General features: G+C 42.4%; 3 protein-coding genes across 3 annotated transcripts; 2 read left to right on the top strand and 1 right to left on the bottom strand.

Annotated features, from left to right (window-relative positions):
• The first annotated feature begins 240 nt into the window (after positions 1-240).
• Positions 241-6,682, top strand: LOC111964111 (protein-lysine 6-oxidase). Its single transcript, XM_023987837.2, has 7 exons — positions 241-1,070; positions 1,293-1,401; positions 1,815-1,946; positions 4,873-5,026; positions 5,538-5,633; positions 5,787-5,902; positions 6,173-6,682. Exons 1-7 carry the CDS (start codon positions 434-436, stop codon positions 6,177-6,179), a joined length of 1,251 nt encoding a protein of 416 aa, XP_023843605.1. The 5' UTR covers positions 241-433; the 3' UTR covers positions 6,180-6,682.
• A 786-nt stretch (positions 6,683-7,468) lies between these two features.
• On the top strand, positions 7,469-10,150 carry LOC111964112 (sorting nexin-24). Its single transcript, XM_023987838.2, has 7 exons — positions 7,469-7,674; positions 8,119-8,202; positions 8,478-8,582; positions 8,725-8,819; positions 8,952-8,981; positions 9,158-9,222; positions 9,526-10,150. Exons 1-7 carry the CDS (start codon positions 7,606-7,608, stop codon positions 9,594-9,596), a joined length of 519 nt encoding a protein of 172 aa, XP_023843606.1. The 5' UTR covers positions 7,469-7,605; the 3' UTR covers positions 9,597-10,150.
• A 2,419-nt stretch (positions 10,151-12,569) lies between these two features.
• On the bottom strand, positions 12,570-26,365 carry ggcx (gamma-glutamyl carboxylase). Its single transcript, XM_023987836.2, has 15 exons — positions 26,107-26,365; positions 24,621-24,848; positions 24,264-24,422; positions 23,744-23,909; positions 23,518-23,596; positions 23,276-23,382; positions 20,290-20,453; positions 16,338-16,639; positions 15,276-15,407; positions 14,585-14,736; positions 14,315-14,484; positions 14,065-14,195; positions 13,735-13,882; positions 13,434-13,635; positions 12,570-13,256 (listed from the first exon to the last, which is right to left on the bottom strand). The coding sequence occupies exons 1-15, from the start codon at positions 26,138-26,140 to the stop codon at positions 13,103-13,105; spliced, it is 2,328 nt and encodes a 775-aa protein (XP_023843604.1). The 5' UTR covers positions 26,141-26,365; the 3' UTR covers positions 12,570-13,102.
• Between the last annotated feature and the right edge of the window lie 510 nt (positions 26,366-26,875).

Raw genomic sequence — 26,875 nt, 5'->3', positions numbered from 1 at the left:
ACACCGCACATGTCTGACAGTTATAATAACGTCAGACAGTGCAAGAAAAACATAACACATGGTTTTATATTATCAAACTCTGGAGTAGACCCATTAAGAGGGTCGGCGTCAAGTAGCCTATCCATCCAGTTTGTTACATGAGCACCATGCCATTCTGGGCTTGTCTAACAACGGAATTAGAAACTTCATATGTTCAACTCCTCCTCCTCCCCACTCTTAGCGCATCTGCTAGGCTCTGGACAGAACGATGTGAGGTTGCGTGGAGAACATAGCAATACTGGTGCAGGTTTTTCAGCATTTAATGTAGTGTAAATTAGACTTACTTTGAAAAGTAATTGAATGTACTTTATTTTCAACGGGAAAATGATATACCACGTAAAGTAAAATATTAGTAATTATCAGTCATAACCTATTTAGTTGAATTAGTTGTATTATGGGAGTGCGTTCATTTGTCACGCTTTATGCGTGTGCACACGTATGTTTATTTGTTTGCATACCGCAAACTGTCCAATCTCAGCGGAATCCACCAGAGACAAGGCCAGGAAATAACCAAGCCGCAGGTACATTACGGCAGACAATACAATGGGCGCACAACGGTAAAGTTTTTAGCCTTCTGAGTCACGGCTCGGAATATCGACCACCAAAGCAAAGAGGCGCCGATAAAGAGCAAGCCCAGGAGAGACCTGTCACCATCATTAGCGATGGGGAAGCCAACAAACCCTCTGATTCATCGAGACCGCTTCCCTCATCTATTCACACAGTGTCCGGCGCAGGAGCGCGCCCGCGCTGGATACCACCTCGAGTTCCAAGGCCCCCTAGGGGACAGAGGCACCAGCATCAGGATGCCCATCCAATTGGCCATGCAGAAACGAAGGCAAATGGCACGACGAATGGGACACAGGACAAACCGTCCCCATCGCCGAGAAGAGAAGACATGATGGCAGGGGATGATCCTTACAACCCATACAAGACCTCAGATTCAGATAATCCTTACTACAATTACTATGACGTGTACGAGAGTCCCAGACGCAGAGAGAGACCTGGATATGGCACAAGGTACCATCAGAACGGTAAGAATGGTTGAATTGGTTGGAATTTGAGATGCATTTTCTGCAGAATTATTTTCCCAGTACATGTAACTTTAAAAAGATAAGTTCTGTGTCTTACATTTACATTTACATTTAAGTCATTTAGCAGACGCTCTTATCCAGAGCGACTTACAAATTGACTTCTGTGTCTTAATGTCTTCATATAACATTAACTTGTGATTAAGACAAATACATACCCTCTAGGTCTGCCTGATCTTGTGCCAGATGCATACTACGTTCAAGCCTCTGCATATGTCCAGAGAGTTCCTATGTACAACCTCCGATGTGCAAATGAAGAGAACTGCTTGTCAAGGTACTATTGGAACAAACATTACGGATTTAAAGAGAAGGTTATTGTCCAACAACTTCATTGTGTGAGCCAGATTGTGTGAGTTGTAACTCTTGAGCGTTTGTGGTTTAAGGTTGCCCTAAATAGAATCCTGCTGCCAGTTGTAAGGGTCGACCGGTAGAATTCAACAAACCGTTTTAACACTCCTCAGTTTACATGGAGAAATCATCACTAGTCAAACTGGTAAACTCATTATCAAAACAAACGCAAACAACCATATCCTTCTCGAAAGGAATCACTACTCGCTGTACCAAACCTTTCCCAGAAATGTAAGACCAAACGCTTTATTTAAAAGAAGGTATTTGGATTATAAATGCACTCTATTCAATTCTGTGTCCAAAGTGTATTCAGTTTGTGATGTTGTGTTGGTGTGGCAGTTCAGCCTACAGAGCAAGAGACTATGACACCCGCATGCTTCTGAGGTTCCCACAACGTGTGAAGAACCAGGGGACGGCTGACTTCCTGCCAAGCAGACCGCGCTACTCCTGGGAATGGCACAGTTGTCATCAGTGAGTCTCTCCCAGTCTATCTATATGACTTTCCACCTATGTCCAGATCTGTATGTTTCTCTGTCAGTTACACAAACACTGTATAATTTGTGCTGTTCTTTCTTTTTCCTTCTCCGTCTTACAGAGTAGATTCATGTCCTTCTATTGATCATTAACATACTGGTCTCATCAGACTCATTGGTCTGTCAAATATAGCAATGCAACAATGTATGGCAATGTATTTGACTCCAATTTCCACAWCAAAATATTTGACTCCAAAACATAACTTGTATTGCACATGAGAAATGTGATTCCTGATGTGTAGCCAGAACCTTCAGAGAGAGAAGTCTATAATCTATATACATTCAAAATATGCCAGTTCTCTTGATTCCATAGAAGTCTGCATTTCACATTACCTCAGCCCATAGCTATGCTCTGAATGTAACGGAATTTTCCCCCTCATCTGACGAGGAGTAAGAAAGGTCGGACCAATGCGCAGCGTGGTAAGTGTCCATTAATATTTAATAATACTGAACACGACAACAATACAAAAATAAAAAGTGAATAGATAAGAAAACCAAACAACGTTCCGTGTGGAACACACAAAACACGGAAGACAACCACCCACAAAACACAACAGAAAATAGGCTACCTAAATATGGTTCCAATCAGAGACAATGACTAACACCTGCCTCTGATTTGAGAACCATATCAGGCACAAACGAAAAAACCCAACATAGAAACACAAAACATAGATAACCCACCCAACTCACGCCCTACCATACTAAAACAAAGAAAATACAAAAGAACTAAGGTCAGAACTGACAGTACCCCCCCCCCCCCCCCCCCCCAAGGTGCGGACTCGGCCGCAAACCTGAACCTATAGGGAGGGTCTGGGTGGGCATCTTCCGTGTGGTGCTCTGCGCTGGACGTGGACCCCACTCCACCATAGTCTTAGTCCGCTTTCAGTAGCGTCTTTAGAGCGGCGACCCTCGCCGCCAACCTAGGACTGCCCCTACTAAAAGGCCCCACTGGACTGCAGGAGCAGCTCCGGACTGAGGGCAGCTCCGGGGAGCTCCTGAGGGCAGCTCCGGACTGAGGGGCAGCGCTCCGGACTGAGGGCAGCTCGACTGAGGCATCCGACTGGCAGCCCGACGAGGGGGGCAGCTCAGGACTGAAAGGCCAGCTCCTGACTGGCGGCGGCTCTGGCGCTCCTGCACTGCGGGCGGCTCTGGCGGCTCCTGACTGGCGGGCAGCTTCTGGCGGCCCTACTGGCGCGGCTCTGGCGGCTCCTGACTATGCGGCGGTCGTGCGACTCCTGACTGGCGTGGTGCCACTGGTGCTTGTGCCGGAACTGTGGGTACCGGGCTGGGGACACGCACCTCTGGGCGAGTGCGGGGAGCAGAACAGGCATACTGGACCCGGAGGCGCACAGTAGGGCCTGGTGCGTGGTGCCGGAACTGTGTACCGGGCTGGAACACCGCACGCTCAGGCGAGTGCGGGGTGCACGAACTGGAGGCCTGGTACGTGGTTCCAGCACCGGAGGCTGGGGCGTGGGCTGCCACAGGAAGCTGGTGCGTGGGGCTGCCACAGAGAGCTGGTGCGTGGAGAAGGGCACCGATAGACCGGACCGTGGAGGCGCACTACAGGTCTCAAGCACCGAGGCCTGCCCAACCCTACCTGGCTGAATGCTCACCTAGCCATGCCAGTGCGACGAGGTGGAAAAGGCAGCACTGGGCTATGCACACGTACAGGAGACACCATGCGTAGGGCTGGTGCCATGTACCCCGGCCCGAGAGACGCACTGGAGACCAGATGCGTAGAGCCGGCTTCATGGCACCTGGCTCCGATGCCCACTCTAGCCCGGCCGATACGTGGGCCTGCTATGTACCGTACCGGGCTATGCACACGTACTGGAGACACCGTGAGCTCTTCCAAAACACGGTGTCTGCCCGGACACTCGCTCTCCACGTAAGCACGGGGAGTTGGCTCAGGCTCCTACCTGCTTAGCCACACTCCCCGTGTGGCCCCCCCCAATAAACTTTTGGGGCTGCCTCTCTGGCTTCCAGCCGCGCTTTCGTGCAGCCTCCTCATACCGCCGCTTCTCCGCTTTCGCTGCCTCCAGCTCAGCCTTTGGGCGGCGTATTACCAACCTGTGCCCAGGGTCCCTTACCGTCCAGAATCTCCTCCCAAGTCCATTTTCCAGATATCGCTGCCGCTGCTGCTGCCCGTTACCACGCTGCTTGGTCCGGTGTGTGGGTGGTTCTGTAACGGAATTCGTGCCTCCTCATCTGACGAGGAGTAAGAAAGGTCGGACCAATGCGCAGCGTGGTAAGTGTCCATTATATTTAATAATACTGAACACGACAACAATACAAAAATAACAAAGTGAATAGATAAGAAAACCGAAASAGTTCCRTGTGGAACACACAAACACGGAAGACAACCACCCACAAAACACAACAGAAAACAGGCTACCTAAATATGGTTCCCAGTCAGAGACAATGACTAACACCTGCCTCTGATTGAGAATCATATCAGGCCAAACAAAAAACCCAACATAGAAACACAAAACATAGATAACCCACCCAACTCACGCCCTGACCATACTAAAACAAAGAAAATACAAAAGAACTAAGGTCAGAACGTGACACTGAAGTAAGTCACATAATGTACTAACATCAAGTATGGGGTACATTTGGCAGAGTTCCAATTAACATATTGATTTACATCCTATAGTTGGTTTTTGTACAACTGATTTGTAAGTCTCTGTCTCATTGACTGGATCTTGACCTGAAACCTTAAAATATGTATTCCTCAGCATTGGAACAACATGTTTTAATTTTTCTACAGTGCATGTTTGATTGAATGCCAGCCAAAGTGATAACCAAGTTATTGAATCAGTTATTTTACACTGATCAACCTCCATTGTCCTGATTCTCTCCAGACATTACCATAGCATGGATGAATTCAGCCACTATGACCTGCTGGATTCTGGTGGGAGGAGTGTGGCTGAGGGACACAAGGCCAGCTTCTGCCTGGAGGACAGCTCCTGTGACTACGGCTACTACAGACGCTTTGCTTGCACCTCACACACCCAGGTTACCAACACAACCCTTGTTGCTTTATGTCATGTTGACAATCCGACCCCAGGAAGACTAGCTGTCACCATTGCCGTCGGCTAATGGGGATCCTAATAAAAAAATACATGATAAATGTCCAACCATGGATGATTTTCCTGCTTTATCTCGTATCTCAACGAATAACTGGACAGTGCCAATTTTGCTCTTCTTGTATGTCTAGATTGTATAACTAGTTGTTTAGTACCAGGGTATGATGTCCAGCAAAACACATACATGCAGTTAAATACTCTGCAGGGTTGGGGTCAATTCCATTTAAATTCCAGTCAATTCAGAAAGTAAACYAAATTCCAATTCCACATGTTCCTCATTTAAAAGAATTGAACATAAATGGAATTGGAATTTCAATGTTCTTCTTGAAAATGACTGGAATTGAAATGGAATTGACCCCAACCCTGATACTCTGTAATGGCATGTAGGTGCTTCATACTGTTGTCTAATCAGAGGTTTCATGTTGCTCCTTTGGTTATAGGGCCTGAGTCCAGGATGTTATGATACCTATAATGCAGACATCGACTGCCAGTGGATTGATATTACAGATGTGAAACCTGGGAACTATGTCCTGAAGGTTTGTCACAAAAACAGATGACATTATTGGCACTTTGTAGCTGAACACTGTGTCACATATTCCCATACCATCTCTAGGAAGAATTTCCATTGTTTTTATGAAACGCTATGAAACATTTGTACTTCTACCCTTTTTGCTCTTTTTGTGTTTTAGATCAGTGTGAACCCCAGCTATCAGGTTCCAGAGTCTGACTACAGCAATAACATTGTGCGCTGTGAGGTCCGCTATACTGGCAACTACGCCTATGTGTCAGGATGTCATGTCTCACAGTGAGTCTTGAAACCCCTCATCTCATTTTGCATAACATTGTGCATGCTTTTTATAGTAGGAGTCGGGAGTAGGACTAGGTCTAGGAAACCAGCCCAAGTTTAAACACATGATTACTCAGCATCTTATTCACTGTAGTGTGCCAGACAGTAATCCTTTATAAACTTATTGTGACCATCTAATAATCAGAACTCACATTACAGGAAATATTATGCTGTGTGTTTTGTTGTATGTGCTGTATGTGATGAAATTCTTTATTATTTTCTTCTCAGCTATTAAGAGGGGGATGTCACTCTCCAAACCACTGAGAAGCAATTCTGTGAAAACTCCATAGCAGCAAATGACAGCCAATTCCTTGTACAAATTTGTGGATAAAGCACACATGGATAACTGCAATTATGTAAAAATGGCCATACTCTTACCAAATTGACAGTTGACCAATTTTTCCGATTAATGTAAAATTAAAACTCTAAGGTTCATTTTATTCCTAAATTAAGCATGTTTTTGTAAAGCCATTCTGTATGTTCAATGAGGAGGTAATAAAATCTGGATCTAATTACTTGATAGGTTTAGAATTAAAAGTATAGCCTCTATATTACATAGCCTATAGTTGGTTTTTAAAGGTCTAAACCAAATACATTGAATTTCAGATGTTAAAACCCCACCAAAATTTGAAATGGCTTGTTTTTTACATATCGATACAATTTTTTTTAACCATGGCTTATTTCCCTCATCGTTGTATGTGTTTTACATCAGACATATCATCCCTTTAATCCATTCTTTCTATAATTATTCACATTTGCTTGCTATAGCTTGTATGTTTACAACTAAGTTCAATGTCACTTTAGATTTTTTTTATGACCTTAAGGGGTTGGAAATTGGTATATATTAGCAGTACACAGATGAATTTTTTGTAGGCCCAGGAATCAACTTCCAAAAATGAAATTTTGCATGAAATTAGTCATAAATATTCTCTCAGTCCCATTGCAAAATGTGAAGAATTGCAGCAAACTTTGCTTTAAAACTGCAACATTTTCTCTACGCCCCATGGCAAAATGTGTAGAATTGCAGGAACTTAACTCTAAAATGTGTCCTCTGTCAAGAGGTGGGCCACTAAAATGTTTTGCTCACAAGTTGCCCATCCCTGAGTAAAAGTATTGCCCATATAGTACTGGATACTGTACATACTGTGCCTGTGCTCTGAACCAAATATTCCAGCAGAATTAGGATTCATTTGTTTTGTGAAATGCTTTTACTTATGGTTAGTCTGCTAGCTATCTCTTTTGTCCTGTTTTGTTTGATATTTATGCAAAGAAAAAGCTCATATAACTGCACCGTTTTGATGTATTCCAGGAAATCTACTTGAATAAATCATTGTGCCATTCATTGTGATTTTGTTTTCTTATTTAACCCCTCGAAATATATTGTAGCTGGTTTTCACACAGTTGATTAATTTGAGATRCAAATTATGTTGGTTAATTGATTAATGAGGCTCGCGGTCGTAATACCTCTCCACCCAAGTAGAGAGCAGCAGTGTGACTTTATTGCACTTCCATACGCTACAGTCAAAACAAGAAGAAGAACCCGTTTCAACAAAATGTATCTAGCTAGCTAGCTAGCTGGCTCCCAAAACCCCCCTATGTGTTTGCAAGTTCATATATATCTGGGGGTTTCATGCATTTAGTGTTGGAGTTGTTTTTCGAAAATGCATAACGTCAGGATTTTCATTCCATCGTTCCGTTCAGAGGACAATCCGATTGAGAAAGGGTACACGGTAAGAGATCTTGAATGTCCTCTGCACCAGTAACGTTAAGCCTGTGCCACAATCATAGCATTGCAGGTTTGCAACACATGGTTGAAAACAAACCAAGAGTATCTTAGCTACTTCAATTTGGGCAATGTTAGCTACTATCAAGGCAAACTTGACGTGACTAGAGTGGGAGTAGAGAAGACCCCGGTTGGGAGCAATCCATTCTAGGAATTTTGACCAGCGACCTTAAAAACAGATTTTGACTGGTAGCCCTGACAGGGTGTGAAACTCCCTACTGTTTCATTTTGATAACAAAGTCACGAAAGAGCAGTTTTGTCCAACTAGTGTATTGTTTTAAATGGCTATGACTGTCAAATGTGAATTTGTTCAAATCATTGTCATATCTTTCGTACGTTCACATTAATTTAACATTTCCTAACCATGACTGTGGTTCTTTTTCATCTTCAGGTCTTTAAAATCGACGTRCTAATGAATGGCAGACAGCATACAGTGAAGAAGCGCTACAGTGAATTTCATAATCTCCATAAAATAGTGAGTTTTTGTGTACCATTGATTATTTTCTGCCATGGCCATGCAAAAGACTGACTTCTATTCTTGGTGCAAGAACAGAGCCCACTTTACTTTCTAAACATATATTGTACTCTGCAACATCCTGAGCCATCATTGTCAATGATATTGTAAGGCTGGTCTAGGTTTGTGGGGTGATAATTAGTGGAATCGGCTTGAGCTAGGCTTTGAAAGATTCCTCTACCCTCATCCACAGATTGCCCTGTGACCATGCTCAATTTGATATTTGCTTCTTTCAGCTGAAGAAGAGTATGACGCCTCCTGAGATTCCCTCTAAGCATGTACGGAACTGGATTCCCAAAGTTCTGGAGCAGAGAAGACATGGTCTGGAACTCTATCTACAGGTAATGAGAATACAACCACATGGCTACACTGACTAGATATTCTGAATCCACACACTCTCAATCTTTTGTATCAATAGGACCACTTTGACCTTTTTCCCCTGACTTCCATTTGCTTTTGTTTTTCTTGTGTCCGTTATTCCAGACTATAATTATGGAGAATGAAGTTCTCCCAAAGATATTCCTGGATTTCCTCAACATCCRCCACTTTCCCTCACTGACAAAAACAGAAAGTTGTGGGTGAGKTTTTATACAATGTGCCCTATAAAAGCGAGGCTACTTTTAGAACATCTCATCTGGGAAAGAAAATGGTTCCTCTAAATAATATCCCCAAACTGATTTTCAATCTTGCATTTTTTTCTTTCTTTAAAGGTCATTTGAAACTGAATCTGAAGAGGCAAGGTTTGTTAAGTGATTTTATGTTGATTAGATTTATAGTAGTGAATGTGTTGTAGGCTAACTCCAAAGTATAATGTCAAAATGCAATTTCAGATTGCTAACTATTCTGAATAATTTTGTCAGAACATTGGCTTTATTAGACTTGTGAAACTTCTCATTCTCCTCTCTGGTCTCTCTAGTAAACTGACCCACCAACCAGCAATGCTCTACCGTAGAGACCCCTACATGCTCCCGTCCACCCACGGTAACATATCTTTACACATCTTCAGGCTGCCCATGAATATACAAGCAATATGTTTGCAATATTAAAGATCTATTTTGTCCTATTAAATCAAGTCAAGTTTATTTGTCATATGCACAGGATACACAATGCTCCCCCCCAATAATGCGACAAATAAGAATATATAAAAAAAAAAAWKTAATACAATATGTAAATAGAAGCAAATTAGAATACAAATGTATCATGTAAATACAATAATCATTTGAAGCGGGAATGTAATATTGTATAGAACACATCAGTTTTACTTTGCTTTTTTTCTCCCCATAGATACATTTTCAAATGTTGTCATAGAAGGAGTGATACATGGAATATTCTACCCAGACCTTCAACCAAGGTAGAGTTACTGTATGCCAGCTTGGAGGACTTACTACTAACTCATGAAGAGAAAGAGAAGATTAAGAAATTAACAGCTTGTAAGAGTCTCAATTTTGTAAACATTCTAATAGTTGTGTGTTTATGATATATTTTGTGGTTTGTTTCTGTGTTAATGGATATCTTGATAATATTTTAAATGAAACGCCTCAAAGAAATGCATTTTCTGAATGATTGTTATTCAAAGATGAACACTATCATGATGTTATGACAACATTTAAGATGATGCATATATTCAGCCTCATGGACTCACAGGCTGTATCCATCTACTAATGGTTTTTCACTCAAATTAAGGTGAGACCTTGAAGTTTTACACAGTGAAATAACATTACTTGGTCAAACACTTAACTCTAATATACTAGCTATGAATTAATGAAGGGCAACCGATCAAACACGTCAAACAGGTGATTAAAAAGCTGAAATATATAAAAAGGGAAACTGAACTTGTACTGTCAGTGTAATAAGATGTCTTATGTTGGTCTGCCTTATCTCAACTTTGAGTGTGTCCCTTTTATTTTAAAGAGCATTGCTGCTCTTTTTGAACGTGGGACTGCTGCTGTAAACCTACTGGGATTGCTGCTGTAAACTTACAAGGCCATTTACACGCCAGTCAGTTTTGATCCAATTTAAAGTGACTGAAGCAGTACAGATCTAAACTCTTCGTGATGCTGTAGTGTTCCGCATATGGTAATGCTGTGTGTGTAATTGATAAGCCTCATACACAGTTGATGCATTTTCGTAGTAAGTCAAGCTTAGTTGGTCTAACATTACTTTGCGCTTGTCATTCATTAGACAATTATGGATGGCTAATAATATAGATACTCTGAAAGACATGAGGATGGTCTGGACATTCTATTGACTAGAATGCTCTGCCATCCTTGATATTTCTATCCGATGTGGTCTCTGAATTGAGACCGGGTGAACATTAACGCACTTAAAGATAGAATCCTTTATTAAAACAACAGGGGTAATCCTGCATCTGTTTCAGTAAAAAGCTGAGGGATGGGGCAGGAGAAATGTTGCCACTCTCAAAATTCATAGACAGAGCTATGGATGCAAGGACTGACCATCTTTGATATCAACATTTGTTTTAACTATGTTTTGAGGATAGTTTGTTTACATTTACAAACATTGGATTAAAACAAGCTTATATTTTTGGTTCTGATGGGGTACGGCTGTTAGACATTTTTAAGTTGTATTTTTCAAGAATCAATGGGTATGTAAGGGATAAACGCCAACTTTCAGTACATTACCTTGGAAATAATGGATGATGCAGTCCCTTTCGAGGTTCATTTTTCCAGGGTAATGTACAGAACAGAGGTGTTTACTCTGCTTATCACAGTTGCCAAAGAAAACAATACTAAAGCACACATTTTATAGGTAAAAATAGCATGTTTGAGTATATTTTCATTTTGATGTGTGATTTCACCTGGTAATAACTAAGGATTCTAGCTTTAAAGTAGAGGATTTTCCATTTGTTAAATGAAAAGTAAACTTGGGTTAGTTGAGCAGTCATGTATAGAACCGTCCACTTCAACTGAGATAAAATCATGCCTGTGTTGACAAATCCTGCAAAAAAATGTTTTGTATCTACTTTGTATATGTATGTCCTGTACAGTATGTATCTTGTGCCATGACTCCCTACCAGTAATGATACTGTAGCACTTTAGGCAGAGCACAGTAATCTGTAAAGTATCATGATTAAGACTGATGGCAATAAAGCATGACATTTCCATAATGGTTTCTTTTTTTCTCAAATAATTTCCCCTATGTTTTAAGGTTTACAAAATCTAAAACATGCATGGTCATGAGCTTTTAAGTTCAAACACTGAGAATGCCATTTATTTCATGTTCAGGCTCTTTATTTGAAAAGTACCAACTGCATTTTGGAATGCAAATGGTGACAATGTTTAACAATGTTCATAATTTGGCCTCAGAGTAAAGCTACAGGTAAGAGCCAAAATAATGGAAACTCTTGAGTAAATGAGGKATACAAAGTATATTGAAAGCAGGTGCTTTCACACAGGTGTGGTTCCTGAGTTAATTAAGCAAATATCATCCCATGTATAAAAATGCTGGGCATGCCATTATTTTGGTTACCATGGCTATGCCCCGAATGCCCCCATCCATAGGACATGAGTGGTCACCAACTGGTTTGATGAGCATGACATTTATGTTAACCATATTCCATGGCCATCTGTCACCAAATCTCAACCCAATTGAACACTTGTTGAAGATTCTGGAGCAGCGCCAGAGACCACCACCACCATCAACTTCTCGAAGAATGGAGTCGCCTCCAACATGAGTTCCAGACGCTTGTAGAATCTATGCCATGGTGCATTGAATCGGTTCTGGCTCTTGGTGGCCCAACACCCTATTAACCTATGAGTCAAAGGATCATTTTGCTATTTGATTTGGCCTTACTGCTATTAGCCCATACAAACGCAATGAATAACAGATTCACTACATGGAACAACTTTCCTAAATAAAACTCTAAAAAGAAGTTTGTTCTGAAGTGTCTATCCTATATCTGAGAGATATAAAAATCAGGGGGGGGGGGGGTAAATTGGGACATACTTAACCGCTTATTTGTCACTGAACAGTCCATATATACTGCACATCCATATTTTTTCTACTGGTACCAGGGGACCTTCAGATGAGTCTTGTGAGCGACATATACGTGTTCGTGAGAGTCTCAACTTCACACAGAGGGGTCATATTAGTGTGTGTAGCCCAAACTAGTCGGACACTACAGACAGAAGTCCCAAGACTCTTGTGTGAGAAGGTTTTGGGATGTCTCATGGTCTGACAAACACCGCTCTAGCTCTGTCACCTTTCACCGCAGATGCAGAAGTGTTACATAGGCGGATGCGGTGGCTTGAGACACATCCAATGCAACAACAAAAAATCTCTAGCTTAAACTGACACATTTTTATGGAGATGTTTTAATATGCTAATTAGATTTCAGCAGGGGCACGGACATCAACCTTAGGGGGGTTTAAAATTGTGTTTCCTTTATTTTGGCAGTTACCTGTAGCATATAAAGTTGATCACCACTTTTCACAACTGGAGTCGGTCTAAAATAAATKACCTCATTAAAGTTAGGGATAGCAAAAACATACATTTTGTGAAGGTGCATGTTGGATTTTGAATTATAATACTTATGGCAATATCGAAATAAGACCAAACAGAACAATGTGATCTTGCACAACCTAGGAATGTATTTTTTCAGTTAAACTGCAAGATCAGTCATCAGAAACATGCCCCTGCATAATTTCAAACATATTTTCAAATACAATGCAGCCTTTACCCCACCTCCCCCCAAACAAGTCATTTCTCTTTCAGATTTCCAAATGTTCAAAACCATTCAAATGAAAATCCTTTGATTACTGGGTTGGTGTACCCAGTGTAGTAACAGTCTAGCGCCTTCTGTCATTCAAGCACATTCACGTAAAAATTATTTTACACACTCCTAGAGCTCATCGTGGCCGACTTCATCCTTGAGGTCCTGGCTGGCCTCAGTCTCTGGTTCCTTCATGTTCGCGAAGGCCACTTCCCTGGTCAGCTGCTCCAGAGGAGGGAGGCCCACCGCCAGATTACGCATTGCAATGGCTGTCATCAGGAACCTACAACACAGAGAGCATGATACACTCAAACACATGTGCCTTATATTTAGTCTGACATTTAGTCCTACAAAGCAAATGTCTACATTAAACCAAGCCACTGCAGGATACACGTGGAAACTGGAGGAATCACATGGTTGTCATGAGTTTTGGTAGTTGCACTGAAAACACAAAACTCACGCTCGACGCAACATGTAGTACTTTTTCACAGTAAACCGGTTCAGCCTTTCGCATACATTGGCTTCTCTGCGCTTCTTTACTTCTTTCATCCTCCGCTGTCGCCGTAGGAATAGCTGAACAACGGGATCCATCACATTGGCTTCTGACCCCTCATTTTCTCCAGTGATGAGCGACTGGAGCTCTGGAGGGAGGGGTTCCGTTTCTGTGGGGCGAAACGCTGTGTTAGCTCATCACTTCCATCATGTGTGTTAGTTCCTGTTGTATGTGTTAATTCCTGCCGTGTGTATATTTAAGACCTGACCTGTTCCGTTGCGGACCCGCTCCTGCAGTTCAAACAGCTTAGTGAAGTTCCTCTGTAGCGCTGCCTCTGTGGTGTTGACGTAGATGTACATGTAGCAGGACGGCCCCTCAGACACTGTGTACACCTTATGGTAGGCCCCAGCAGGAAGCTGCTCTCTCACACACACACACACACAATGAGTACTCCTAGCCACACCATGGCAACTGGAATGTGAACCTTATGTTTAACAGTAAGTTTCAGCCTATGATAATGACTACAGTACAGCTATCATCCAGGTGAAGGGTGTCATTACAGGCTGGCTGAAGCAGGTAGGTTGAAGAGGGATCATACCTGCTTCTGCTCTCCAGGTTGGAGCGTGTAGTTCTTCTTCTCATCCACTATCTCAACATTCAGCTGGCCCTGCAGTACCTGAACACTGGTGTTGCCCAGGTCCTCACTGACATAGTTCTCTAGAAGAAGACCTAAAGGAAAAATTAACCAACACATACACAAGCTAGATTGAAATTGACTTTGAATGATGAATCAGTGATCACCATATGAAATATTCTCAATTGAAGACAATGAGGGAGAGACCCCAAACCTGGGAAGTCTGCGATGAAGACTATCTCTGTCTGGTTGTCCAACGAGCCCTCGATCTCCTGGAACTTGGTCCTCCAGGGAGAGAGGTCCACCAGCAGAGGCATGAGCCAGGGATTTGGACGGAATGGTGACCAGTCTGCCTTCACAATGTTCACACGGGGGTCAAAGATACTAATGGATGGAAAGAGAGAATTCAAGACCAAACTGTACAGCGAATAACATCTCTATCTATGTGGAGGATGTAAAAGATCACCAAAAGGCTATGTAGTACCGTTGTTGGAAGCGTTCATTGATGGACACCCAGATGTCAAAGTAGATCTCTGGATCAGAGATGTTGTAGTGAGGCAGGTGGCGGCTCAGGCAGGTGGCGTACTGCTTCAGCATGTCCCCATGGTCCTTCCACCGCCGACTCTGAGTGAACACCTACAGGTGCGCCACAGAACAATTTCAGAACATTTACACTTTGCTTCACCTTTATGGAACAAGTCATAACACCTTTAAAAGTTTTGCAGTATGAGGTACTCAGATCCTCCTTCTCCCAGATATTGTCACAGATAAGTTAATAATTCAATTATAAGATGTAAATATGCAATACACTTTTTCTATTAAAGGTTTGATACATTTTAAGTAAATGAACATTACGAGCCACCTCCATTCCCAACATGTCCGGTTTTCTGAACAACCTCTATTACCGACGTGTTCATATCGCTAATGTCCTACACTAGTGTCCTACATAGTGTAGGCTTATGATGAAGTTCTGTATGCTGTAGTTAATTTAAAGTGAGACCAAACCTGCTTTTATTGTTTAGTTGGAATGTTGAATGGTTAATTAAATCGACTTGAGCTTATTATCCCTAATGTCACATTCCCCATGTCTCCCCGAGTTCCTCCCTTTTTCCACGTGCTTTCTAACCCTTCCTATGAGTCTGATTCTATATTTGTAATATGGTTCAATGGCTCACCCCAGGGTTGAGGTATCCGACATCTCCTGTTTTTCCATCTTTGTAGGTGATCTTGACATGCTGGTGGGATCGGGAGTGAACCATCATATCCCAGGAGTACCCATAAAGGCCATTGGTCCAGTTGTTATAGCCCTAGGTCAAAAAGAAAAAAGCTAGACATATATTTGTAAAMAGAATGTTTTTTTAAAGGAATATCAAATGTTACAGCATACCACCCTGCATACCACTGCTGGCTTGCTTCTGAAGCTAAGCAGGGTTGGTCCTGGTCAGTCCCTGGATGGGAGACCAGGTGCTGCTGGAAGTGGTGTTGGAGGGCCAGTAGGAGGCACTCTTTCCTCTGGTCTAAACAAAGATCCCAATGCCCCAGGGCAGTGATTGGGGACACTGCTCTGTGTAGGGTGCCGTCTTTCGGATGGGACGATAAACGGGTGTCCTGACTCTCTGAGGTCATTAAAGATCCCATGGCACTTATCGTAAGAGTAGGGGTGTTAACCCCGGTGTCCTGGCTAAATTCCCAATCTGGCCCTCTACCATCACGGTCACCTAATAATCCCCAGTTTACAATTGGCTCATTCATCCCCCTCCTCTCCCCTGTAACTATTCCCCAGGTCGTTGCTGCAAATGAGAACGTGTTCTCAGTCAACTTACCTGGTAAAATAACGATAAAATAAAATAAATATCACTTTTTTTTGCCAATCAATCACAAAACTGCCTTCCAGATCAGGACAGCAGGATGTATGGACAAGTTGGACCAGTATTTACTAATGCAAAGCCTCCTTCCACACCCCTCTGCAACCCCCACCGTTCTGCTGACTCAAGCTAGTTTACACTACTGTTTACTGCAGACTGATAGCAGTGTTGACACTGATTGAGCAATTATTCTGGTAACCCGTAGTGTTGGGAAATAACTTTAGCTGACAGCCGTACACCCAGTGACTCACAACTGACATTTAAATCAAGGCATTCAAATCAAATGCTGCTGATTTCTTGATTCAATACATGGAAAGGACTAGAAGAAGTTGGTCACTGTAAACTCATCTTCCATTTCTACAGGAGTAGTACCTGTGTGATGAAGTGAGAGTAAGGCAGGAACAACTGTTCAGCCAGGTACAGAATGGTGAACAGGGTTGCCAGCTTGTGTTTAAACTGTGTTTTGGAGGCCTTGGGGGCAGGGGACAAGTCCTGTAGTCCCGTAGATGTGTGCTGGGTCACTGGGTAAACACAGGAGGTGCTGGGCTGTGGGGGAGGAGACGTGAGCGGCAGCACGGGCCTGAGGATCTCCGGGAAGCGGGCAAAGAAGTGCCTGGGCCAGTCGGGGTAGCAGAAGAGAGGACTCGTGGCCAGCATAGTGTAGGCAAACATACCTGGAGATAAAATATAGGACAATAGTAGCATTTGTGATCAATAGGGGGTTATAGATTAACTTAAATAGTGGATCATTAAAGAAAAGATTGCTTTGAAAATGCTCTCTGGGCCACAGGAGTCTGCATGCATTATGTTGCCCTCATTACAAGTGAAAATKTATCTTATTTCCTTATCAATGGAATCCTCTAATGATAATGGGAAAGGAAAGGGGGATACCTAGTGTGGTGGTTGATTTCTTTACTATCAAATGAGGAGAAACAAACTTATCACACAAGTCAGAGTTATACTTAAACTAAATCTTTAATCACTTATTAATAAGGGAGCAGGTCAATACAACGCACACATTTATTCACTGCTTTAGCACACTCTGCCAACCCGGATGTCCTAGCCATGTCTGAATCCTCATCACTGTCAAACGCTCCCTAAAACACTTCAGCGAGCAGGCCTTTCTAATCGACCTGGCCCGGGTATCCTGGAAGGATATTGACCTCATCCCGTCAGTAGAAGATGCCTGGTTATTCTTTAAAAAGTGCTTTCCTCAAAATCTTAAATAAGCATGCCCCATTCCAAAAAAAAGTAAAACCAGGAACAGACATAGCCCGTGGTTCACTTCAGACCCGACTGCCCTTGACCAGCACAAAAACATCCTGTGGCGTACGGCATTAGCATCGAATAGCCCCCGCGATATGCAACTTTTCAGGGAAGGAACCAATACACACAGGCAGTTAGGAGAGCAAATGCTAGCTTTTTCAAACAGAAATTTGCATCCTGCATCACAAACTCCAAAACGTTCTGGGACACTAAAGTCCATGGAGAATAAGAGCACCTCCTCCCAGCTGCCCACTGCACTGAGGCTAGGAAACACTGTCACCACCGATAAATCCACAATAATTGAGAATTTCAATAAGACTTTTTCTACGGCTGGCCATGCTTTCCACCTGGCCACCCCTACCCTGGTCAACAGCCCTGCACCCCCCCACAGCAACTTGCCCAAGCCTCCCCCATTTCTCCTTCACCCAAATCCAGATAGCTGATGTTCTGAAAGAGCTGCAAAATCTGGACCCCTACAAATCAGCTGGGCTAGACAATCTGGACCCTCTTTCTCTAAAAGTATCAGTCGAAATTGTTGCAACCCCTATTACTAGCCTGTTCAACCTCTTTCGTATCGTCTGAGATCCCCAAAGATTGGAAAGCCTCCGCGGTCATCCAACTCTTCAAAGGGGGAAACACTCTAGACCCAAACTGCTACAGACCTATATCTATCCTGCATTACTAAGGTCTTCGAAAGCCAAGTTAACAAAAAGATTACCGACCATTTCGAATCCCACCGTACCTTCTCGCTATGCAATCTGGTTTCCGAGCTGGTCACGGGTGCACCTCAGCCACGCTCAAGGTCCTAAACGATATCATAACCGCCATCGATAAGAGACAACACTGTGCAGCTGTATTCATCGACCTGGCCAAGGAATTCGACTGTCAATCACCACATTCTTATCGGCAGCCTCAACAGCCTTGGTTTCTCAAATGACTGCCTCGCCTGGTTCACCAACTACTTCTCAGACAGAGTTCAGTGTGTCAAATCAGAGGGCCTGTTGTCYGGACCTCTGGCAGTCTCTGGGGGTGCCACAGGGTTCAATTCTYGGGCCGACTCTCTTCTCTGTATACATCAATGATGTCGCTCTTGCTGCTGGTGATTCTCTGATCCACCTCTACGCAGACGACACCATTCTGTATATTTCTGGCCCTTCTTTGGACACTGTGTTAACTAACCTCCAGACGAGCTTCAATGCCAACTCTCCTTGCGTGGCCTCCAACTGCTCTTAAATGCAAGTAAAACTAAATGCATGCTCTTCAACCGATCGCTGCCCGCACATGCCCGCCCATGCAGCATCACTACTCTGGACGGTTCTGACTTAGAATATGTGTACAACTACAAATACCTAGGTGTCTGGTTAGACTGTAAACTCTCATTTACAACTTACATTTACAAAATAGCCTCCAACACTCCCCTCAGCAAATTGGATGCAGTCTATCACAGTGCCATCTGTTTTGTCACCAAAGCCCCATATACTACCCACCACTGCGACCTGTATGATCTCGTTGGCTGGCCCTCGCTTCATATTCGTCACCAATCCCACTGGCTCCAGGTCATCTATAAGTCTCTGCTAGGTAAAGCCCCGCCTTATCTCAGCTCACTGGTCACCATAGCAGTACCCACCAGTAGCACGCGCTTCAGCAGGTATATTTCACTGGTCACCCCCAAAGCCAATTCCTCCTTTGGCYGCCTTTCCTTCCAGTTCTCTGCTGCCAATGACTGGAACGAATTTGCAAAAATCACTGAAGCTGGAGACGCACATCTCCCTCACTAACTTTAAGCACCAGCTGTCAGAGCAGCTCACAGAACACTGCACATAGCCCATCCAACTACCTCATCCTCATACTGTTATTTTTTTTTTTTAATCCTTTGCACCCCAGTAACTCTACTTGCACATTCATCTTCTGCACATCTATCACTCCAGTGTTTAATTGCTAAAGTGTAATTATTTCGCCACTATGGCCTATTTATTGCCTTACCTCCCTTATCTTACCTCATTTGCACGCACTGTATATAGACTTTTTCCCCCCTATTGTGTTATTGACTGTATGTTTGTTTATTCCATGTGTAACTCAGTTTTTTTTGTGTCGCACTGCTTTGCTTTATCTTGGCCAGGTCGCAGTTGTAAATGAGAACTTTTTCTCAACTAGCCTACTTGGTTAAATAAAGGTCAATTAAAAAAAAAAAACATTTAACAAAAACCCCCAAAGTGAATCGATTGAGTACCCTACGATAATGATGGCTGGTCGACGATTCACGGTCAGATGATTCGTTGAGAGCCCCGAGACAAAAGTACAAAAGGTATTTTATAGCCAAGATACACCCCTTTCAACCTACATGACGAACAACAGATATATAGAATGGGTCACAAGGGTAAGATTTGTATGAAAGATACTGTCTGCTATGTATTATAGGTATCTGCTGTGTCAACAGTTTTCATTGTATAGACCAGTGTCTGGCCCTCTGACTCCAAACCATCTCTCCCTGGTATGGTATAGAACAGAAACATTAACTCATGCTCTGGAATGCTCTTTAGGTTTTATCACCCAAAAGACACCCAAAAGAGGCCCATACTTAGTAGACACCAAATAGTTAACAAAATACTCTATTCTGTTGCATAAAACAACCATTTGATGCAATAAAAGTATTATAACATAATCTTGCTCTCACACTAGTCAGTTGTACAACTGAATGCATTCAACTGAAATGTGTCTTCTACATTTAACCCAACCCCTCTGAATCAGAGAGGTGTGGGGGCTGCCATAATCGACATCCACGTCTTCGGGCACCCGGGAAACAGTGGGTTTCCTGCTTTGCTCAGGGGCAGAACAACAGATTTTTACCTTGTCAGCTCGGGGATTCGATCCAGTAACCTTTCGGTTACTGGCCCAATGTTCGAACCACTAGGCTACCCACACCACAATTACAAGCAACTATTCAAAATGGGACATCATCCCAGAGTACAATGGACTATATATACATAGTGTTGAATTTTGTTGCTTCTGTTATTCAATAACATTTGATATTCTCATTATGATGACTGAAAAGACTCACCGATGCTGAAGAGTTGAGAGTTCATGCAGTGGAAGTAGCTGACAAAGAAAATGCCAAAAGGGCGTGTGGCATCGAAAAACAGCAGATAGCCGGCAGACAGGTCCAGACAAAGACCACCTCCATGAACCACCAGCAGACTCACCATTTCATTAGGCAGAATCATCCTGTGGGACAGACGCAAAGGGTAAGAAATCCATACAATCCCACATGGGGCAGTTTTATATAAGCTGTTCCAAAATATGAGGGCGCATGGCCTCCAATACATTTGTATTGAAGTCTGTCAAATACCATCTGTATGGTCCAGTGTGGCTCAGTTAGTAGAGCATGGCGGGCCAGGCGTTTTAGTCATTTTTTGTGAGGGTTTTCTTTGACCACTATTTCCCCAGTATTATCCACAGGCAGAAAATCCTTGGAAATTCTCTTTAATTGACATAAGCTATCTCCAATCAATCATTCAGTGTCTGGTTGTGCGTCCTAAACCAGGGGAAGAGTGGCATACAAATCTTAATTGCACAAAGCCTACTATTTGGCAGGGACTACTATTTGTAGATCAGTGATTCTACACCTCACTTTGCTCAAGCTGATCCTCTCTGTTACGTTCCCCAGTTTCTGTGTTGTTAATATTGGAATTTATATGTTTAAATTAATGATTAGAATATTCCACCCTGAAACCATTTAATTGTATGAAATTGATTATAGTCAGTAAAATTATAATTAAATGATGTGTGTAGTTTTAGTCAGAATTAGGGTAAAACAATATATCTTTATAGTATCTTAAACACAGACTGCCTGAGCAAAATTCAGTGCCGACCTGGCTATGAGAGATTTGGGAGAGGGCAGGGAGTACTTCTCACGGTCTCCCTAATCTTGGGGGGGGGACAGGGAGTGCTTCTTACTGTCTCCCTAATCTTTGTCGGCTGGGTAGTGATACAGTATATGCGTAGGATACCTGCTGTTTGTGTGTGAAGGTATGTGCGTAAGGAGCCAGTATAAAATGGATGGTTTTGTACAACGGACTAGAACATCCTCGTGAATAAACATGTTGGCTATTGTAGCTGGGACTCTGTCTGTTTCATTCAACTAGAATCTTACAAATTCTGGGTTGCAGACTGAGCAGTTTAATTGAAGTTCAGTTTATGAACATTGATAATGTAATTCACGTAACAGTTGTGGGTTTGTGTATATGTATATTTCAGGAAATGGCTTCCTGGATTCCCCCAAGCAGCTGATTGGTCGGCACCATTGCAGATTGGAGCTCTGACCCCGCCCTCTTGTCAGGAGATACAGCTGTCTGCAATTACCGACTCCTTCTGCAGCTTGAAAAGCCAGTGTTCCGTTTAGGAGAAAGAGAGCTTCTTAGCTGTCCTGTGTTGGTTGTTGTTAAGAGACAGTTTTGTTGAAAGTATTTTGTAGCCGCTACTTCTGAGGTATGTGTGCCTACAAAACCTGCACTGTTGTTGATTATTGAAATTGTTCACTTTAAGTTTGTATTATTCTGTTTCATTTATTCCCAGGGGGGAAGGGGAAGGCACCTTGGGAGTGCTTAGGCAAGAGGCCTGCGGGCATACATATACCCATAGTATGTACTCCGTCTGTGCACACTAGGTAAGACCTGGGCGGACCACCCCCTTGTATTTTGGTTAGCGCCAAGTGGCGTTAAGAATAGATAAGTAGTGGGTAGCAGAGGGGGCTCTTACTTTTACTTTCTTTGCTTTGGGTTCCATCCAGACCGTTTTCCCCACATTACCATGTTAACAGAAATAAATTCCCTGTAAATGGTCATATTCTCTGTCATCCTTACCCGCACCTACAATCCCATACCTCTTTCACTCCACAGGGAGTTGAGTTGTAGCGGGGTGTTGCGTTCCCTCCAAGAGGCGTGCGTAACACTCCAACAGACTCAATCCCTGATTGGAGGTTATAAAAGTGGGGCAATTAGTACAGCTAACAGGGGACTATGAATCCAACCAGAAAATATAAATTCCATCAGAATATCACTTTWAAAAAAAATATAAGTGTGCCAATACCCCGCTGGGGCACTCTTTGCAGGCAATATATTCTACAAAACCTGCAATTTAGCATTTGATTATAAGAATGCTTCTACCATCGAAGGTTGTGGAGGATATAGCGACAGTCTCATCCTTACGTAGTAACAAACCAACATCAATCAACACATATTTCACAATGTATTCGTTGTCAGTTCTTAACATATGGGTTTGATAAGGGAAAATGTTACTATTTTCAGAACATAAATGTCTAGCCTATTTTCATTAGTTATAGAAATAACCCAACAACTTATCCAACTCTTAAGAATGCAGTGTTTGGAGAGGCGCTTTGTAGAGTATGAGAAGTGTATGTGAAAGCGCAGTTACTCAGAATAATATTGACACTTGAATAGTTCACTGCCTGTAAATATACTATATTAGCTAGAATAACGAACATCTTCACCCAGTTCTCCTTGAAAATATGAACATTGTCTTGTGTCAGTGGATTCTTCCGTTATTATGGAGATGCTTTGTTTTTTTTACCATTCTGCGCCTCCGTTCTTTACATGTGTAATGAATGCACACATTTTGGGATTGTCTACTTGTCGAGTGTTGGCGCTTGGAAAAGCCATATCCTCAGCATTTTGTTTTTATGTATTTCTATAGCGAATAATAAAGGCACTTTTTTTTTATAGTCTACATTTTCTCAAATTAATAATTATGTTAGCTAGTCAATGAATGCACACGTGACAATTTACAGGTGGTGTGACAAGTTGCCTTATTGGCCTGTTGAGGTCAAATGATGTTAATGCAGGGTAGAAAGGGAAAAAAACGAGGGGTGAAAAAACACCTGGACCTAAGCATGGCACCTGCAACACCAGGGTTGTGGGTTCAATTCCCACGAGACACCAGTACGAAAAAATATGCACTCACTGCTGTAAGTCGCTCTAGATAAAATCGTCTGATAAATTACTAAAATGTAATTACAAATTTTAACTAACCTGAAAGGGTCAAAAAGCCAATGGTGTGCCAAGTACGACATGGAATATCCCTCTACCCAGTCTGCATCCAGTTTCTTGATTCCAGCAATGAAGTATACTATGAAAATCTACCAAGGAAAAATATGAAGATATTCATATTATAGTAGTGTCCTCAAAGTTTATCATACACATGTTATAAGGCAGATACCCTTGATATAGTAGTAAAGTTTCTATGAACTCAATAGAAAGAATTTGGCACAGACCTGAAACCTCAGAAGAGTGTAGTTCCAAAGTGGCACTTGGGAATTCTTTTTTKGGGGATTACGTAATCCATCTATTGACCTGAAAATAATAATATACTCCATTYACATAAATGCATGCATACACTCAGGCAAACACACACACAGATACAAACAACTTCAATCAACCAAATATATTATACATTTAAGAAATGTATAGTAATGGTTTCATAAGAGTTCTGCAACTCACCAGTATCTGTTGGCGTCCATGAATGTGAGCTGGAAGCCAATGAGTCCGTAGAGGTAAGAGTGGTTGTTCCATGCTGTTTTGTCCAAGAAGAAGATGTACCAGTAGGTGGATATGAACATGAGACAGGAGAGGCGGTAGAAACAGCCCAACATGATTCCCACAGCACCTATAAAAAGAGACAATAATTTATTTATTTAACTAGGCAAGTCAGTTAAAAACAAATTCTTATTTACAATGACGGCCTACCCCGGCCAAACCCTAACGACGCTGGGCCAGTTGTGCGCCGCCCTATGGGACTCCCAATCACGGCCGGTTGTGATACAGCCTGGAATCGTACCAGGGTCTGTAGTGACACCTCTAGCACTGAGGTGCAGTGCCTTAGACCACTGTGCCACTCGGTGTAAGGCACCTTTCAGCACACATTAAAAAGATGAAAGCATATCAACACTATCACATAAACCTGCACAAAGGGGACAACATACAGCAGCTGTTCCAATCACTGACTCAGAACTTGACCTACCAAAGAGCATCACCACATAGACCAGGTACATATAATCAAGAGGCAGCGGCTGCAGGAAGCTGAAGAGAGGGAAGCGGCACACGGGAGCCCCATCCAGGTACTTGTAGTCCAGGTGGCTAAGGCCTCGCTCCTGTGTAATGTCTATAGCCATTATCATGCCTGGGGGACAGAAACAGGGGAAGACACACAGAAGATGAAAACAACAAGAGAGATTGCACAAGACTACACTCACCAGACCGCCAGCGGATGATTTGACTTGCATATGAAACTCAACTTCTCAATGCGATTAATTCAATTCTCAGGCTGCAACCATTTTGACCAAGGGTAACTAATCTTAGTGGAAATGACAAAGCTCACCAAACAGGAAGCGGAAAATGCCCAGAGAAGCAGGGTCAGTGGGGCGGTTTAGGAGACACACCAAGCGATGCCAGGAGGACAGGTCCTCCTTCTCAAACCCAAACAGCCGTTTCATCATGCTCTCAGTCTCCACTGCCGRTACTGTCTCCTTGTCCATGGTGCCTTCCCCCTCATCACTGCTCCCAGACAAGTCTCCCTGTTCTGAGGACTGCTCAATGAAAGGAGCACCTAAGAGAGAATGGGAAAATATGCATACCAATTCACACTTCAGAGAAACACCTTAACCCTACGGTTCACAAGAATGCCATGGGTATGTGTGCAGTATTTATGCCAGTGTACTATAATTCATAAGGAACTAGTTGTTCCTGATTATATGCTGATGTGTATATTGCAATTCAATCACAGTGATGCAATGCATCTCACGATAGATACATTGATTATCAGTCTCACGTTTTTATAAACCTAGTCAGCAGATCCAACCCGCTTACTTACAGCTGCACTAGGGTCGGAAAGCATATGCCTGTGTATATTAAGACACCGTGGAGCGAGATATGGTTCGGAAAACGTACCTCAATCCAGAGACTAAAATGTGTTATACCGCAAATTGTCCCATTATCCTAACTGTTAAACTGAAAAGATTGAACGACTGGGCATTTTAGTCCTCATACTAGGCAGCAGAAGCCACAGCAGCCATTTTGAATGGCAGTGTCAGCCAATCAAATGATATCCTGGATTATTCGTATTTTATTTGATCATTGGGGGGGGGGGGGGCTTCACCTGGTGTTCTATTATTTTTTGTATTCACAGGAATATCCCTGTATTGATGTGTAATATTGTTATTATCGTTGCAATAACAAAAATTGACAGAAATATATATATGTTGAGCACAATTTGATATATGTTGAGCACAATTTGCCATTCTGGCTGCTGTTGCCACTGCTAGTTAGCATGAGGGGGAAAATGGCAGTTTATTTAAAACGAATAGTTGTTCAATCTTATTGGTGTAACAGTTGGGATAATGGGACAACTCGGAATACAACGCATTTCACATCCCTGGATTGAGGTACGTTTTCCCTTTTCCAAACAGGCTCCGTGGTGTCTTTTTTATTTATTTGATTTAACCTTTATTTAACCAGGTACGGTAGTTGAGAACAAGTTCTCATTTACAACTGCGACCTGGTCAGGATAAAGCAAAGCAGTGCGACACAAACAACAACACAGAGTTACACATGGAATAAACAAGCGTACAGTCAATAACACAATAGAAAAAAAAGAAAGTCTATATACAGTGTGTGCAAATGGCGTGAGGAGGTAGGGCAATAAATAGTCTTCATATACACAAGAATGCTGTCCGACCCTAGCGCAGCTTGAAAGCAAGCGGTTCGGATATGCTGACTACTATAAACCCTGTAACAATTTACTGAAAGCAGAGCTGATCAATGGTTACAAAACAACAACAATGCTGTCCCTTGTTACATAACGTTACCTGCATTAGCATTGTCGCACGCCCCTGCCTCCATGCTTCCAACTCGGTTATGCAAAAAAACAAATATATATATATATATATATATATACTATTTGGACAGGGATGTCACCCTAATAGTACAATTCCCCTCCTTGTCCCTACCCCAATGAGTTATTCAACACACGTAAACACTTGGGTACGTGTCACAGTCCGTGTACTAGCCTAAGGAAGGTTGTCTGGAAAATCGACAGGGAACCTGAAACAGTGCTCAGAGTCTATTGGTTGTTTTTTCCACGAGACAAACTACTCCTAGTGGGAATCCGGAAATTGTATGCTCCCAGCGGTTGGGATGAGAATAACCTAATGTAGAAGGCATGAAGTTGGTGTACAAAACCGAAAGTATATATAAATTTATATATATATATAGATTTACAGTACCAGTCAAAAGTTTGCTAAACCTACTCATTCAAGGGTTTTTCTTAATTTTTTACTATTTTCTACATTGTAGAATAATAGTTTTGATGTCTTCACTATTAAATAACACATATGGAATCATGTAGTAATCAAAAAAGTGTTTTATATTTGAGATTCTTCAAAGTAGCCACCCTTTGCCTTGATGACAGCTTTGCACACTCCTGGCAATGCTGAAGTGCAACATATTCCGATTTGTATTTTATTTTATTTAACTTTTATTTAACAAGGCAAGTCAGTTAAGAAAAATTCTTTCAAAATGTCCAGCGATGCGGTGGATTGACACAACCAATGCAAAAAAACAGATCTCTATTTTAAA

The sequence above is a fragment of the Salvelinus sp. IW2-2015 genome, linkage group LG5 (genome assembly GCF_002910315.2).
Source record: "Salvelinus sp. IW2-2015 linkage group LG5, ASM291031v2, whole genome shotgun sequence".
Lineage (NCBI taxonomy): Eukaryota > Metazoa > Chordata > Actinopteri > Salmoniformes > Salmonidae > Salvelinus > Salvelinus sp. IW2-2015.
Note: the sequence above shows the minus strand (reverse complement) of the source record. Positions and strands in the feature narration are given on the sequence as shown.